General features: G+C 41.3%; 1 protein-coding gene across 1 annotated transcript in view; it reads right to left on the bottom strand.

Moving 5' to 3' along the window:
• The window catches only part of FRAS1 (Fraser extracellular matrix complex subunit 1), a 447582-nt gene that overhangs the window by 199655 nt on the left and 231723 nt on the right, over window positions 1–16204 (bottom strand). The window contains exon 14 of the mRNA XM_067468571.1: window positions 2507–2650. Within this exon, the coding sequence (XP_067324672.1) occupies window positions 2507–2650 (144 nt within the window). The remainder of the gene's footprint in view (window positions 1–2506; window positions 2651–16204) is intronic.

Genomic DNA, 16204 nt, shown 5'->3' with positions numbered 1-16204 from the left:
CGGTGGTGGCCCCTCGGCTCTGGAACTCTCTCCCACTGGAGATTAGAACTGCCCCTTCTCTCCTGACTTTTAGAAAACTCGTGAAAACTTGGCTCTGGAATTTGGCATTTGATGAGTGAGTCAATAACTCCTGACCACATGGATGGATGGCGATGAATTGTGACTTCATTCTGACGACTTGGCCTTGTGTAATTATATGATTGTATTTTTAATGTGTTAGTGTATTATGAGATGTGATGTTTTAAACCTTTGTTTATGAATCTTTTGTTGTGAACCGGACTGGGTCCCTCTGCGGAGGTTGAGAAGACCGGTATATAAAAGTTCTAAATAAATAAATAAGACAAATAAGCTCCTTTCCACAAAGTCTTTTGATGCCTGCACAATTTTCACAGAAAAATGCAAACAGCAATGTCTGGGATGCCACGTTTCCATAGTTTCCATAGTAAACAATGCAATATAGCTTGAACTGGGAGATACTGGATTCTGCTCTGAAGGTTATGGCATGATTGACTGCAGACAAACTTCTAGAATCTGATACTGGAAGCCTGTGTTACTTCAATTCTCTTTCACCGTCCTTCCAGTGCTGATACTGCCAGAAACATTAAACATTAACTAGGCATTACAAAAATGTGAGTCAAGCAATGAGAGGGTTAAATGAATGCAATGGCTCAGCAAAAGCTGCAGTTCAACATAAGCAGGTGTGCCTGTAGCTTAGTAGACATCAGTCTGAGCTAAACCTCAGTGGGAGAAAGGTCTCAGTCTGAGAGAAGGCCTCACAATGTGAGGTAGGCCTTCGTCTGTGAGAGAAGCCTCTGTGTGAGGTAGACCTTAATATGATAAGGCCTTGTGTGTGAAGCTCCAGTGTAAAGGGTGAACTTTATTTGTGTTATGGAAAGCTTGTTTTTGTAAATATTGCAACCATATTATTTTGTTATAAAGAAAAGCCTCTTATGGAAAAGATAACATTGGTCTGTGTGTTTTTGTTCTTTTTATCACTTTGGGCTACTGGTGCTGGGTCATGCTGCTACTATATATTTATGGGGAGAGTCTTTTGTGAATAAGCCCACTTGCCCAACAGATACTACTGAAAAGCTTCCAACTAAACAAAGGGAAAGGGGGAAAAGGAGAAAGCTGGACAGGAGTAAGACTTTGTTCAAATTAGCTTTTTTTTTTTTTCTTGGCAGTTTTGTTAAGTGAAATATTCCTGTACCATCCTAAGCACTAATATTTCAGGCTCAAAATCTGAGACCTAAGGACAGTTCTAAAGACGTCATCATCTATGCATGAAATACCAACTTCAGTTGCTCACATCTTGTCATTTAAAAATACAGAAAGAGTGAGTGAAAGAGAACATATGTTCCCATTTCAAAGTGAAACGAGGGGATTATTCCTTCTCACTCACTTGGGGAGAGGGGATAAGGAACATTTAATCTAGCCTCTTTGCTAAGTGCTGTCTTGCTAAGTGTAAAGATATCACTAAATACCAAAGTTAGGATGGTCCATACCATCACATTTCCCATTTCCATGCAGAGTTGTGAAAGCTGGACTGTGAAGAAATATGACAGGGGAAAAAATCAACTCATTTGGGTCCTATAGTAAATCAAGTCTGAACTCTCCATGGAAGGTTAGAAGAGCAAAACTGTGGCTATTGGACTTTCAGCATTTCATGAGAAGAATTACAATAATGTTTGGCAAAGTGGAGGGTAACAGGAAAAGACCAAATTCCAGGTGGATAGATTTTATCAGGAAAGTCATGGCCTTGAGTCTTTGTCTGAGCCAGAGTTTTTAATGATAGGTTAAGTTGGAGGTCTCTCGTTCATAGCGTCAGCATAAAACAAAGTTTGCTTGTAGGCATTTAACAACAGCAGTTTGTTTTTAGCCATAAGGTGGATGAAGAATCGAGGGTCATATTTGGCATCACAACGATTGTGAAGGCAGAAGGAAAACACCAGTAAATGCATAGACTCTGTGAAGAGTATTTGTGAGTTTTAGAGCCGTAGCAAACTAGGTTCCTGCAGGAGAAAACCTTGCTAGCAAGTCCCTGACGTCATGAGCCTGCGCCTCTCTCCCCGCCCCTTTCTCCGCCCCTTTCTCTTTGCCAGCGTGGTTTTTCCTTTGCTAGGGCAGCATTGCCTGCATTTTCTCTCAGTTGAATTCTGCCAACTGAGAGAGTACGCTGGCAATGCTGCCCTAGCAAAGGAAAAAACACTCTCGCATGGAGAAAGGGGCGGAGAAAGGGGCGGAGAGAGGCGGAGTCTCGTGACGTCAGGGACGTGCTAGCAAGGTTTTCTCCTGCAGGAACCTAGTTTGCTACGGCTCTAAGCAAGAAATCAGTTAAATCTTACCACTTTTCACAAGTTTAGATAGAGATGTGCACTTGTCCAGAAACAAATACAGCAAAACTGGAAATTCTGAGTTCTTATTTCATGCCTGGAGATGAACTGCGAAAACCGGAGATCTACTACCCACATGATTGCCTGAGAAACATATCCTTTGAAGTGTTTACCTTTGCAAATGCCATCATTGATGTAGAACCCCTGCCCACAACTAGCCAGACAGAAGCCTTCCAACAATACGTGAGATGGGTCTTTGCAAGAGTAACAGTTGTTTGCTGATGGGCCCCAGCAAGTGGCACAAGACTTCTGGCAAGCTGAAATAAGGAAAAGAAAATGTAGGTCAACTAAGAGTCAAGTTACTATATCGTACCAATAAAGCTGTTGTGAATTCCAGAATATAGTTAGTAACCAAGTCCTTTTTAAATATGCTTAGTTGCAAATAGACATAGTACATATAATATTCTGGTCATCTATCTATGTTACTTCCACAATTGGCATACTGAATTGTTGTCACATGTTGTTGCTGCTACTGTTGAAGTGCCAAAAGGTCAATTCCTGTTTATGGCAATTCTAAGGTGAAACTATCATATGATTTTCTTAGCAAAATATGTCCAGAAAGGGTTTGTCTTTGTCTTCCTCTAAGGCTGAAAGAGAGTGACTTGTCCAAAGTCATCAGGGAGTTTAAATGATAGTATGTAGGGATTGGCATCCTGGTCTCCAGAGTTGTAATTCAAAGCTCAAGGTACTTCATTGCTCTGGCTCACAAGCACATGCTATCACCTCAGATGTATTGTTAAAGGATTTCATGGCCAGAATCACTGGGTTGTTGTAGGTTTTTCAAACTGTATGGCCATGTTCTAGAAGCATTCTCTCCTGACTTTTCACCTGCATCTGTAGCAAGCATCACAACCTCTGAGGATGCCTGCCAGATGCAGGCAAAACATCAGAAGAAAATGCTTCTAAAACATGGCCATACAGCCCGAAAAACCTACAACAACCTATCACCTCATACTTTGCTGGTGTGTGTGACTAAAAATGGTATTTCTAACAGATTCACACATGAAGATATGACAGCTATTCTGTTGAAATGAGAGCTGTTTCAGGAAGAGAGCTAAATGCTCCTAACAAAGCAGCTCCAATTAATAATCTCAGTGCTGCGTTCTGAAGCAAAGGCATTTTCCAGACACAGAGCACACTGCAGGAATCTGGACATGGTACAGCTAAGACATATTTTACTACGACCAGATCTGAAAATCCCAAGAACTGGAACAGTTTGCAAATCTGCATAAATTTGGCAAGGGCTTCCCTTTATAGGGACACATCTTTTAATATGATAAGGGCCATTGACTTTCCAAAAGGGTTCAATATATACAAAAAGGTTCATTGGCTGTAATTGGAAACTAAGCACTCAGTCCCAGAAGGAGCTAAAACTGAATTTGCACAGGCAAAGAGCCAACAAATATTGTCCTATTTCCTGAGAAAGGTAGTCACTCGTGGTGAATTATGTGTATCAAAACAGAACAAGTGTAGGGGATCTATTAACAGCCAGATATTGCTTGATGCCACCACCCCCGAGATACGTGATCTTGGCTATGTTTGAAACCCAAGCAAGTTAGTACTTGAAGAACAAGGCAGTGTTCTTGCACTGACCTTGTTTAACATCTTTACTAGAGATCAGCCACAGTCACCACTCACAAAAAGCTTTATATATGCTGATGACCTTGGCCTAACAACACAAGACAACCTGGCTAAATGCAACTACCTAGAAGAATCCTCCACTTGTGTGGCTGTGGAGCAGAACAAACAGTTCAGCATCTGTATGCTTACCCACAATGCCCTGCCTCATGCACAGAGGAAGAACTACTTAAAACTACAGACAATGCGGTCGCTGTTGCCCGTTTTTGGTCTAAAATTATTTATCTGCATGTGTTCCATCTATTTCATCAGTTTTATACTTGTTTATTTATGCAATGCTTTTGACACACACACCAAAAAAACTTGAATAAGAGCCTGGGGGTTTCAAGACAAAGTTAGGAAAGAGTTTAGCCAGAAACTGTAAAACCAAAGATGATCATAGTTGGGTTTCTATAATGCTATGAAGAGCCTTCATCCACCACCATAATGCTGATATGATGCTGATAAAAGAGTCCAATTACATTCAAAGGTCCTGAATAGAAGGATATCATACTTTCTACCCCTGAATAGAATGACATTATTGCAACCAAGAATAGGGGGCACTGGTGTTTGTATAGAAGGATGGAATTGGCATGCCTTGTGATTCATACCGAAAAGCTGAGTTTTATTTATGGCAGCCAGAAGAGTTTCAGCATGTTAAGCCACGTGTAATCAACAAATGCTTTACAGTCTAAAGCTTCATTGTTTATAGGCATTGTTGCTTTCCTTTTAAATTACGCCCACATTTTGTCCCAAAGATGTTCTGAACTTTTATTATCCTCACCAAGGCACGTATATGCTTGCTGGAGACATGGGGATGAAACACCAGCAGTACTGTCTCCTTCCTTGTCAGGTTGGAAAACACACACAGAAATATAAATCCATCAGGGTGGGCTCTAAATCTGTAATTTACAATGCTGGTAATATGCTAGTATACCTTTAGGCACTTTGCAAATAAAGAAAAATATATGATAAAAACACAGGGTCAGGTCGGTGCATATTTTCCACTGTACGATAGAGCAAAATTTCTTATTCTTTTATAGTCTGGGGGTATAAACTCCTGGTACATTATTAAACCTATGTTGATTTCAGCCCAACTACTGTCTGGATAGGAGGCCCCTTGAGTGATCCACCTTGAGCTACCCAAAAGAAGAGATAAAAGCATCAAAACATAATGCACACACAAAATAAGATTAGCTTCAAGTCTTACACTCAACAGTTTAAATCAGAGTCTTCCTGATGAAAATATAACACAAGCAGAACACTAAATTTTCCTGGTAAAACTGGCTAAAGCAGAAATACTAGCAAATCACTACAGACCATTATTTCTATACAACACAAGAAGCCATGAGGGCTAGGTCATTATCCCAGATGCGTCTACTCTATCCAGCAGCACCTTTCCAGGGCAAGTCTACAAGGGCATGAAAAACCAGACTCATCCTGAATTGGCTCCTGGCTGTACTCACAATATTTGAGCATTTTCAGTAAACATCAACAGTTATTCTGGGTTAAAATGGCAAAGTTGCGGGATGCTGCAGAGTTTGCTAGAAACTCTGTTGTTCCAGATGGTATGGACTGTTGAATTAGGTTTGATTTGAACTGGTTCACTGTCCAGAAGACCGCCACCATCACTCTTTCACTGAGTTCATCAGAGCAGAGAAAATAAGATGGATCACACCTGTGTTGCCACCATCACTTCTAACTGGCCAGAGAGCACCATGCAAGCTTCTGGATGTTTTGGGTACCCTGTTCTGACACCAGCAGAGGCACAACAATCTTAACTACTGGAGTTTTAAGTCTTAAAACCAAAAGGGTTAGGAATGTTTTAAAGGGAAAGTTAAATCCAATTCCTATTTTTAGCCATAGTAGTGATCTAACAAGTATATTTGGAGATAGAACCAATCTCCAGAGAAAGGGAGAGAAGGAGCGTATCTCCATTTTCAGGACAAAAGATGAAACTGAGGAATGGACGCTATAATCAGAAAACCAGCACATTTTCTTACTCAAATATGTTCCATGATCACTTTTTCCACCTTCCTCCTGGTTGAAGAAACAATTTCTCTGAAGTCTTCAGAAAGCCCAAGGCCATCCAGGTGTAGTTGAACTTGGCATAAAGCATTTCAAATGGTATTCATTGCACTTGTCTGCAAGAGTTCCTTCCTTCCTTTGCTTAAAGGGGATGCACTGAGCTTTTCTCCTGCTGTGAGTCATTCTTGCCTGGGATAAGATGTCAGGAGATGCACACTTGGAGCATGCAGGGCGGATACCAGCCATGTCCAAGGCCAACAACAAATGCAGCTCTTTCTCCAACTTCATTCCTCTCATCCTCACTCTTTCTAAAACATCCCTTTTCTTTTGGTCTTTTTCTGCTACCCCCTTTCCCTTATATTTCCTCACTTTTTCTATTATCCTGTTCTTTGTTTCAGTCACCTACCCTTTCTCAAACACCTATATCCTATTCTCCCCCTTCCTTTCATCCCTTGCTCTGTCACCGACATTTCTCTCTTTCTATTCTTTCTTTATGCATCCTTTCCCCTCTCTTCTCTTTCTGCTACCTGCTTTATGTCCTCTTTCTAATAGTATGCTTTCTCTTTCTGTTTGTTTCCACATCCTCCCCTTTCAACCTTCATCTCTCTCTCTAACACCCCTAATTTTCCTTTTCTTTCTCTCTCCTTCTCATTCTCTTAGTCACAGTTTAATTCCCCTATTCTCCTTTCTCCTCCTCCCTGTCTGACTGGCTGCAGAGGGAAGAACCAATTATTCTTGTCAGAGGTCTGAACTAATAACTTGCAATATGCTTTTGGAATGAGACTGAGGTTTACCCACTTATAGATTCAGTTCCTGCAATGGTTAACTGTTCCCTTTGTTGGAAAGCAAACAAATTTCTCCAGCTTCATTTCAGTTGGATTTTTTTTTACTTCATAATCCATCTTTAAAAGACCCTTAGTGGTTTTAGATATTGTTTGAACTTGTAGCCAAGTTGCTTCACTGCTTGAATCGGTCACAGGTTGTAATACAAAAGGCAATTAAAATAAAATGTATTCCCCACTAAGAGCAAAAAAGGAGGGGAGACAGAGACTCAATATCATGCTAAATTAAAGCTTTATGACTAATTAGAAGCCTTACTTAGGTCACCGAAAAGTCAGTCCTGATGGAAAACTACGTGCCACTTCAAAAGTATAGTTCTAACTGTTGGTTTTTGCAGAGCCTTCCTGCTTAAAATTGGTGCACAGATGGAATAACCAAGAAACCACACTTGTTAGATTAAAAAGATAACATGATATCAAAGAAATGAGTGGTGATCTCTACTTATGATTGTAGAAATACATACTGGGGGCTCCTGAGCCCTGGAGATTGACAGTATTATAATTTTTAAGTAAACAGGTTAAGCAGGTGTCATGTGCAGAAGTGCACGGACAGAATCAGACATAGATGTTTCCGTTGCAATATCACCAAGATGATCAAAAGTCTGTACAGCAAGCCTTATCAGGAATGACTTATAGACTGGGAATGTTTAACCTTCAGAAAAGAAGACTGAAAGGTGACACGATGGGTATCTTTGAATATCTCAAAGGATGTCATTTAGAGAATGGAGGAGGCTTGTTTTCTGTTGCTCCATAGAATGAGAACCGATTGATTCAAATTAAAACAAAAGGGATTCCACTTAAACATTAGGAGATACTTTTTTTCCACTGTAAGAGTAATCTGTCAGTGGAACAGATTGAACCAGAGAGTAGTAGAGTCTCCATCTTTAAGTAGAGGTTGGATAGACATCTTCCAAGATTGCTTTGGTTGCATGGCAGGAGGTTGGCCCACATGGCCATTGTGGTCCTTTCAAACAGGCTATTTGTCCAATCACATCTCCCTATACCAGTGGTTCCCAAACTTTCCTTGACCAGGGCCCACTTTGACCTGGGCTCACTTTGATCAGGGCCCACTTTGACGAGGGACTACTTTGATCTGGACTCACTTGATCAGGGTCAACTTGTAGCTCATTCAGATAGGATTTGAATGCAAATAAGCAACCTTCGAATAACAGAATCAAAGAACTGGAATACACCATAAGGGCACTGTAGGGTATATTGAACATGTAGATTTAATGTTATTTAGCACCACTTTAACTACCATGTCTCAATGCTATGGAATCATGGGACTCATAGTTTTACAAGACTATGAATCCTGTAAAAAAAATGAGCCCTGTACAGAAAAAATGAATCCTGTACAGAAAAAACCAATGGGATTTTGGCCTGCATAAATAGGAGTATAGTTTTTAGATCCAGGGAAGTCATGCCACCCCTGTATTGTACCTTGGTCAGACCACACCTGGAATCACACTGTATCCAGTTCTGGGCACCACAACTGAAGGGAGATGTTGACATGCTCGAATGTATTCAGAGGAGGGCAACTCAAATGATGAAGGGTCTGAAGTACAAGCCCTATGAGGAGCAGCTTAAAGAGTTGGGCATGTTTAACCTGAAGAAGAGAAGGCTGAGAGGAGACATGATGGCTATGTACGAACATGTGATGGGAAGTTGTAGGGAGGAGGGAGCAAGCTTGTTTTCTGCTGCCCTGGAGACTTGAACATGGAACAATGGCTTTAAATGACAGAAAGGAGAATTCATCTGAACATTAGGAAGAACTTCCTAACTGTGAGAGTTGTTCAGCAGTGGAACTCTCTGCCCTGGAGTCTGGTGGAGGCTTCTTCTTTGGAGGCTTTGAAACAGAGGCTGGGTGGCCATCTGTCAGGGGTGCTTTGAATGCGATTTTCCTGCTTCTTGGCAGAATGGGGTTGGACTGGATGGCCCACAAGGTCTCTTCCAACTCTTTGATTCTAGGATCTCTCTCCCAAAGAGTGCTGGTGCCTCACCAAACTACAATCCCGCAATTCTTTAAACTGCACTAATTATACAGTGCAGATATCCCCTAGGAAGAACTTCCTGACTGTGAGAGTTGTTCACCAGTGGAACTCTCTGCCCTGGAGTGTGGTGGAGGCTTCTTCTTTGGAGGCTTTGAAACAGAAGTTGGATGTCCCTAGGGAACAAAACAAAGGTTGAAGGATGCACCTTCTCTCATGCTCTTTTTCCACCCCAAAATAAAGTTCACTGCCTCTTTTGGAAACCTTCAGGAGCAGAAATTTACCTTTAATGTAAGTTGCTTAGCAAAATAAAGAAAGGGTTTCTTTTTTCAGAACCAGTTATTTTTCGGCTCTTTCTCACTGTGGCCCATTTTGGCACATTTATCAGTCCACAGAACTCTGAGAGAATCACCAGTGCAGAAAATCTGCCTCTGAACCCACTGCTCATCCTTAGTTTAGACTGACGATAAGGAAAAGAAAGGAGTCTGCTAACAAAGAGGATTTTCAATAGCGCAATATAGAGAAGCTACTGCTCCAGCTGAAATCTCTCCATGTTCTGCTGGCAGATCTGCTTCAGAATACAATCAGAGCTGTCAGAACTAATCTGCAAAACAGTTCTTTGGGAAGCAGAGATCATTAATCCGACCCAAAGCCAATTGCAGCCACTTTTGGAGAGGAAGCTCCGAGTGTCTCTGAGATGCACATCAGGAGCAAATTTCCCTCTTCTCTTAGCGTGGCCGTCAGCAGCTGTGCAATTTGGGTTGCTGGTTGGGCAAAAGTCTCGAACTCTTATGCCCACAATGAAAACCAGGAGCAATTTATCTCAGCCCACTTTTAAATTTGCAAGCAGAATTTTTTTTCTCAACTATTGATTTCCCCCTGCAATGTCTCTTTTCCACTTGTCTGTGCAGTTCTGTAAAGCAGCTGAAGATCTAAAGGGAAACAGATCTATAGAAATGAAGCCGGCAAGAGGAATCTGTCTCAGAAACATCCGCTGCTTTCTGCCTTAGATCTTTCTAAGAGACGATGGGGATACTTTTACCACAAAGAAAGAGGAATAGGAATGGTATTGGAGGGAAGGAGCGGGTGGAGACTGAAAAGCTATACATTATATGAAGCCACAATAGGAATCCTAGTCCATAAGGATTAAATTCCCACCATCCCCAGAGAGCATGCTGAGGCAGTGAGGGTTGTATTCCAATGCACCTGGAACAATCCTGTAATTATAACTTTATTGGGTTGTTGTGTATTTTCCAGGCTGTCTGGCCATGTTCCAGGAGCATTCTCTCGTGACGTTTCACCTGCATCTATGGAAGCATCTTCAGAGGTTGTGAGGTCTGCTGGAAACTAGGAAAATGGGATTTATATATCCGTGGAATGTCCAGGGTGGGAAAAAGAGAAGTCATCCATAGCAGAACACTTGATGGACCAACCTGGACACAGCATATTATTTGAGGACACAGAAATGCTGGACCACTCTAACCACAATGTCAGACTACACAGAGAAGCCATTGAAAGCCACAAGCATGTGGACAATTTCAACAGAAAGAAAGAAACCTTTCTGTTGAAATTGAACAAAATCTGGCTACCAGTATTTTAAAAATTGAACAAAATTTGGCTACCAGTATTTTTAGGAAACCTCTAAATTCATAACTGTGCTGGTACGGCTGTACCAGGAGCTCCAACTTTATTTTCTTTCTGTTATCTGTTTGCAGTCATAGGGCAGGCCTCCTGTCCATCATAATTAAGCTTTGGTTCCGCCCCTTGTTCAGGGCTCTGGGAGGGAAAGGAGCCATTTTTGGGCAGTCTCACATAAAAAAGCTAAATATAGGATGTAGACCAGCTCGTCCCATAGAAAAACTTCTTTTCTCAAGAACGTCCGGGGAAACAGAAACAGAAATTCCAGGGGAAAGGTCCCAAGGCTCTGGCTGAGAGCTCACAGCCTCTCAGCCTCACAGCAATCAGAGGGAAAACAACCCTGAGGTTTTCAAAGAATTCTCTGAGGGAGGACAGCACTACAGATCCACGGAACTCCATCTGAAATATCTACAAGCCTCGGCTGGTAGGTCTACTCCATACCCAGACGCATTTGCAATCGGTAGTAGGACCCACACCGATGAGGCATAGATAGTAAACGGCCTGGGAGAGGTTAAATAGGGTTTTTTCCTACAGAGAAAGTACAGTTAATCAAAGTCAGGTACCAGTCCATTGAGGACTAGACTAAGAAAGCCTTGAAGTGTTGTTTGAACCATTGAAGATTTGTTGTTTGTTCCATAATAAAGACTTAGTTGTATCATTAAAGACTCTAAAGACCATTCAGAAAAATCCCTGAGAACCTCTCTTTGAGGCGCCCCGGCTTTCCGCTGGGCTTAAAGTATACGTCCTATAGAAAAGACAGCTGTTACAGGCCCAGCGCACGACAGAACAATAACAGTAAAGAAAGAACAATACTCAAAAACAGGGGAATTCCAGACAAGAAACAATCAGAACCAGCTAATCACCTCCCAACAAAGGATTCCCCCAGGCAGTAAGAAACCACTCCTTGAAAACTGCTAGGCCATTAAATGCTGATCAAGATGGCCAGCTGCTACATTCATACCTACCTCCAACGGACAAGAATTCTTTCTCCCACCCTGGATATTCCACAGATATATAAACCCCATTTTCCTAGTTTCCAACAGACCTCACAACCTATAAGGATGCCTGCCATAGATGTGGGCAAAACTTCAGGAGAGAATGCTTCTGGAACATGACCACGCAGCCCAGAAAACATGCAACAACCCAGTGATTCTGGCTATGAAAGCCTTCAACAATACATAATAACTTTATTATTTATAACCATTTCATTAATTTATTATCTTGTCCATTAATGCACCCAGTTTCTACTACCGTTTTCTCCCACTGAAGGATCTGAGGCAGGTTAAAAAAACTAAAATAGAATATTGCTAAAATGTTATACATTTTAAAAAAGCAATGATATTAAGAACAGATACACAATAATAACAATAACAATAGTTTTGGAGCACAATACTCCTGATCTCACAATCATGGGGAAAAAAGAAAGCATGGATTGTCGATGCTGCAATCCCAAATGACAGCAGAAATGACAAGAAGCAACTGGAAAAGCTGGCACGATACAAGGATTTAAAGACTGAACTGCAAAGACTCTGGCACAAGCCAATAAAGGTGGTCCCAGTAGTGATTGGCACACTGGGTGCAGTGCCTAAAGACCTTGGCCAGCACTTAAAAACAACCAGCACTGACAAAATTACCATCTGTCGGCTGCAAAAGGCCACCCTGCTCGGATCTGCACACATTATTCGCCGATACATCACACAGTCCTAGACACTTGGGAAGTGTCTGACGTGTGATCCAATACAACAGCCAGCAGAGTGATCTTGTTTACTGTGTACTAATCTTGTTGTGTATCAAATACTTATAATAATAATAACAAAGATTGATTTATATCCTGCTTCCTCTCCTTGAAGGAACACAAAAACTGATCAAAATATATGGAATACATGTCAGGAGCGACTTAAAAAACTTTTTCGTATCAGGAGCGACTTGAGAAACTGCATGTTGCTTCTGGTGTTAGAGAACTGGCCGTCTGCAAGAAGCCAGAATGTTTTGATGTTTTACCATCCTTGTGGGAGGCTTCTCTCATGTCCCTGCAGGAGGAGCTGGAGCTGACAGAGGGAGCTCATCCGTGCTCTCCCTGGATTCAAACCTCCAACCTGTCAGTCTTCAGTCCTGCCAGCACAAAGGTTTAACCCACTGTGCCACCGGGAGCTCCATATACATATGAAAAGACACCCTGATGTGCCATTTTAAAATTTATTTTATTTATTTACCATATTTGTATGACACCCCTCTTAACCCAAAGGTGGCTCGAGGCGGTTTACAGTCAGCACTCAATGCCCCAAACAACATAAAATACAGTAACATATACTATAAACCATATAAATGCAATAAAACAATAAAAACCATAAAACACACATTTATGTTTATGAAACAATAGTTTTCCCTAGGAAAACAGCATTTTTTAAAATTCCCTTTTAATACAAAAGGAATGCTACCTACTGCACATGCCCACACCTAGAGCAACGGGGGCACCAGTTTGCCTTGGAACAAGCTGTCTTGCAGAAGGAAAAGCACATGCTAAATGCAAAGCTCTCTCTTTTAAATAGGGAGCAATGGCATTTCATTTCTTCTTTGCTGTACCTTTTCTCCTTCTAAAACTCCTTTCTTCCCTTTTTTGGAAAAACAGAATTTCTATCTGAATGCAAATTATATTCCTCTGTATAAAAAGATTTCCCCTCATCAATCCGAAGCTTTATTACATCCACTTCTGAAGCTGAGTTGTGCTGGCCGGTATTCAAATTCCCCCTCCCTTTATTTTCCCTTCCTTTCTGAATTGGAGCAGTTGTTTACGGTGCCACAAAGTGTGCTTCAGAGTCTTGGGACTACTACAAGGAAGGCTCCTAACCTTCTGTCAATACACACAGCTTATTGATGGCAATACTGTGCAAGCTTCTCATGTGAATAACTATGGAGAAGTCATGTGCAAAGTCACATGCTAAAATCAGGCACAGCAAATTAAAGACAACCTAGTTTTCAATCACTTTGCAATTTGCATACAAGAAATTCTGCTGCAGACCCATATTAGGGTCCCCATGAAAGAACTATTTATAACACTAGTTGGTAACTTACTACCTGGTAGCTGAGGTTCAACAAGACAGAAGCGGGAACATTCGGAGAAACATTTTTATTTGGCCAAGCATTAGGAAAATACCACAACTAAGCTAAAGGCAAGTATCCCACCTAAAATGGGAAAACAAGAAACAAGCTGGGGTGAAATGAAGAACTGGAGAAAAGGGGTAAAAGAAAATAAAGAAGGGCATCAGTCATTGAAAGTGACAGGTTTCCTGTTATTTTAACTTCTCTTATCTTCTGAAATGTCTCCATAAGGGTATGGCACCTTCTCCTCTCCTTGTTCCATGACTTTGGAGAAATCATTTTTTTGATCTTTTTCTAACTATAGGACAAAGCAATTGCACCATTTTTATGGGAGGTCAGACATAAATGTGGATTTGAGTCTATGGACATGTTCAGAGTTGAGGCAGAAGAGGGGAATCTTCTTGATTCCAAGATCCTTTTTTCATATTTTTTTCATATAGGACCAGGCTGTGGCGCAGCTAGTTAGTAGCCAGCTGCATAGAATCACTACTGACTGAGAGGTCATGAGTTCGAAGCCAGCCCGGGTCGGAGGAAGCGCCCGACCATTAATAGACTAGCTTGTTGTTGACCTATGCAGCCCGAAAGATAGTTGCATCTGTCAAGTAGAAAATTTAGGTACTGCTTTATGCAGGGAGGCTAATTTAATTAATTTGCAAAGCTATAAAACCTTCCAGCAGAGTGCAGATAATGAGGAAGTATTCCATTAAAAGGACACAGTGTCACAATTGGGATGGTGAAATGGCCACTCCCCCGGAATTGAGCGTACTCTCATGAAGCTGGAAAGCTGGAATGTTAAATCGCCTCTGTGTCTGTCTATATATATTGTATATCTAAATGGCATTGGATGTTTGCCATGTATATGTGCATTGTAATCCATCCTGAGTCCCCTATGGGGTGAGAAGGAGCAGGATATAAATACCGTAAATAAATAAATACATATTTGACCAAGAAGCCATGACTTGGTTTCCCTTTCATCATCTTCTCCCTTGAAATTCCCCAGCAAGCTTTCATCCTAAATGAGATGTCTGTGCAAACGAATTTTCTATGGTACTTTCTTCCTTGACAGACATTTCTTTTAAGGAACTATAAATTCATTAAAAAGAGGAAATTGGAAATCTGTACGGAACATTAGCTGCCCAATTAATATTCATAGCATCCATGGCTGGCAGAGGGAGCAGGTCTGGACACAGGGAAGGAACTGCATGCCTCGGAATGGAGCTCCTCTTCCCAGAGGTCTTGTTGAACTTCGACTATCAATTCATTAAGATGTTGGTAAAGTAATAGGTTGATTTCCTAAAAGCCTGTCAGAACAGAAAGGTTTTCACTTGCTGATAGAAGGATTGCAATAGGAAAGCCATAAAGAGGTAGTTCCAAAGCTTGGAAAGAACCACAGCCAAGTCTACACAAGGTCTGTATCCCAGCTCAACTGGGCAGTATCTTGTCCATTTTGACTCTTGCAGTGCCACACACATCTGTTTTAATCCAAACTGAAAGCAGATTGGAAAGCCACATGGAAACAGTGCTAACTCCCATGAATGCCATTTATAATGCTCAACTCATAAAACCTACCATTACAATGAAAGTCAAAAGGGCACCTGAAGGCATGCAAAGTTTCTGATTCCAAGATTCTCATAAGACCAGAGTACAAAGAAAAATATGCTGTTCAGCCACTACCAGACCCTCATTTTATTCCAATCTAAATCCTTTCTGCAAGACATACCGGGGGGTGGGGGGGGGGGGGAGAGAGAGAGAGAGAGAGAGAGATGGACCAGTTCTTCCTCAAGGACATAGATTTTATAATTGTTTCAAAACCCATTGCTTTCAAACTGGATTGGGATGAACATTATTGTGTAATACACCGGGCCGAACTTTTCATTCTCACTGAACACAGAGAAAACCAAAGTGCCCTTCCAGCAGTCACCAGCCAATCCCTCTGCAATGGCAGAAATACAGATTAATGGTGTAACATTACAAAATGTTGACTATTTCCGCTACCTTGGCGGCCACCTCACCATAAAAATCAACATTGAGACTGAAATACAATACTGCCTGAGCTCTGCAAGTGCAGCATTTTTCCGAATGAAGTAGAGAGTGTTTGAGAATCAGGACATCTGTAGGGATAACAAGGTGCTTGTTTATAAAGTTGTTGTCCTCCCAACCCTTCTATATGCCTGCTAAACGTGGACTGTCTACAGATGTCACACTCAACTTCAGGAATGATTCCATCAGCATTGCCTCTGAAAAATCCTGCAAATCTCTTGGGAAGACAGGTGCACAAATGTCAGCATGCTGGAAGAAGCAAAGACCACCAGCACTGAAGCAATGATCCTCAGTCATCAACTCCACTGAACTGCTAAGTTGTCCAAATGCCTGATCACCATTTCCCAAAACAGTTACTGTACTCCTGTTGCACTCCAGGACAGGAAAAGCCCTCTGACTTTAAACACCACACATTTAATAGCAAAATAATCCTTTTATTGAAGATAATTAAAAAGCAGCAAAGTAAAAAAGTACTTTAAAGAAATAGGTAAATCCTATTAGGTAAGAAGATAAGCAGAAACAAAATAGTCCAGGGAAAAGTTCAGCAAAGTCCATGAAAACA

This window comes from Anolis sagrei, chromosome 5 (assembly GCF_037176765.1).
Source record: "Anolis sagrei isolate rAnoSag1 chromosome 5, rAnoSag1.mat, whole genome shotgun sequence".
NCBI lineage: Eukaryota > Metazoa > Chordata > Lepidosauria > Squamata > Dactyloidae > Anolis > Anolis sagrei.
The sequence above is the reverse complement of the archived record's forward strand: the minus strand, read 5'-3'. Positions and strand labels throughout refer to the sequence as shown.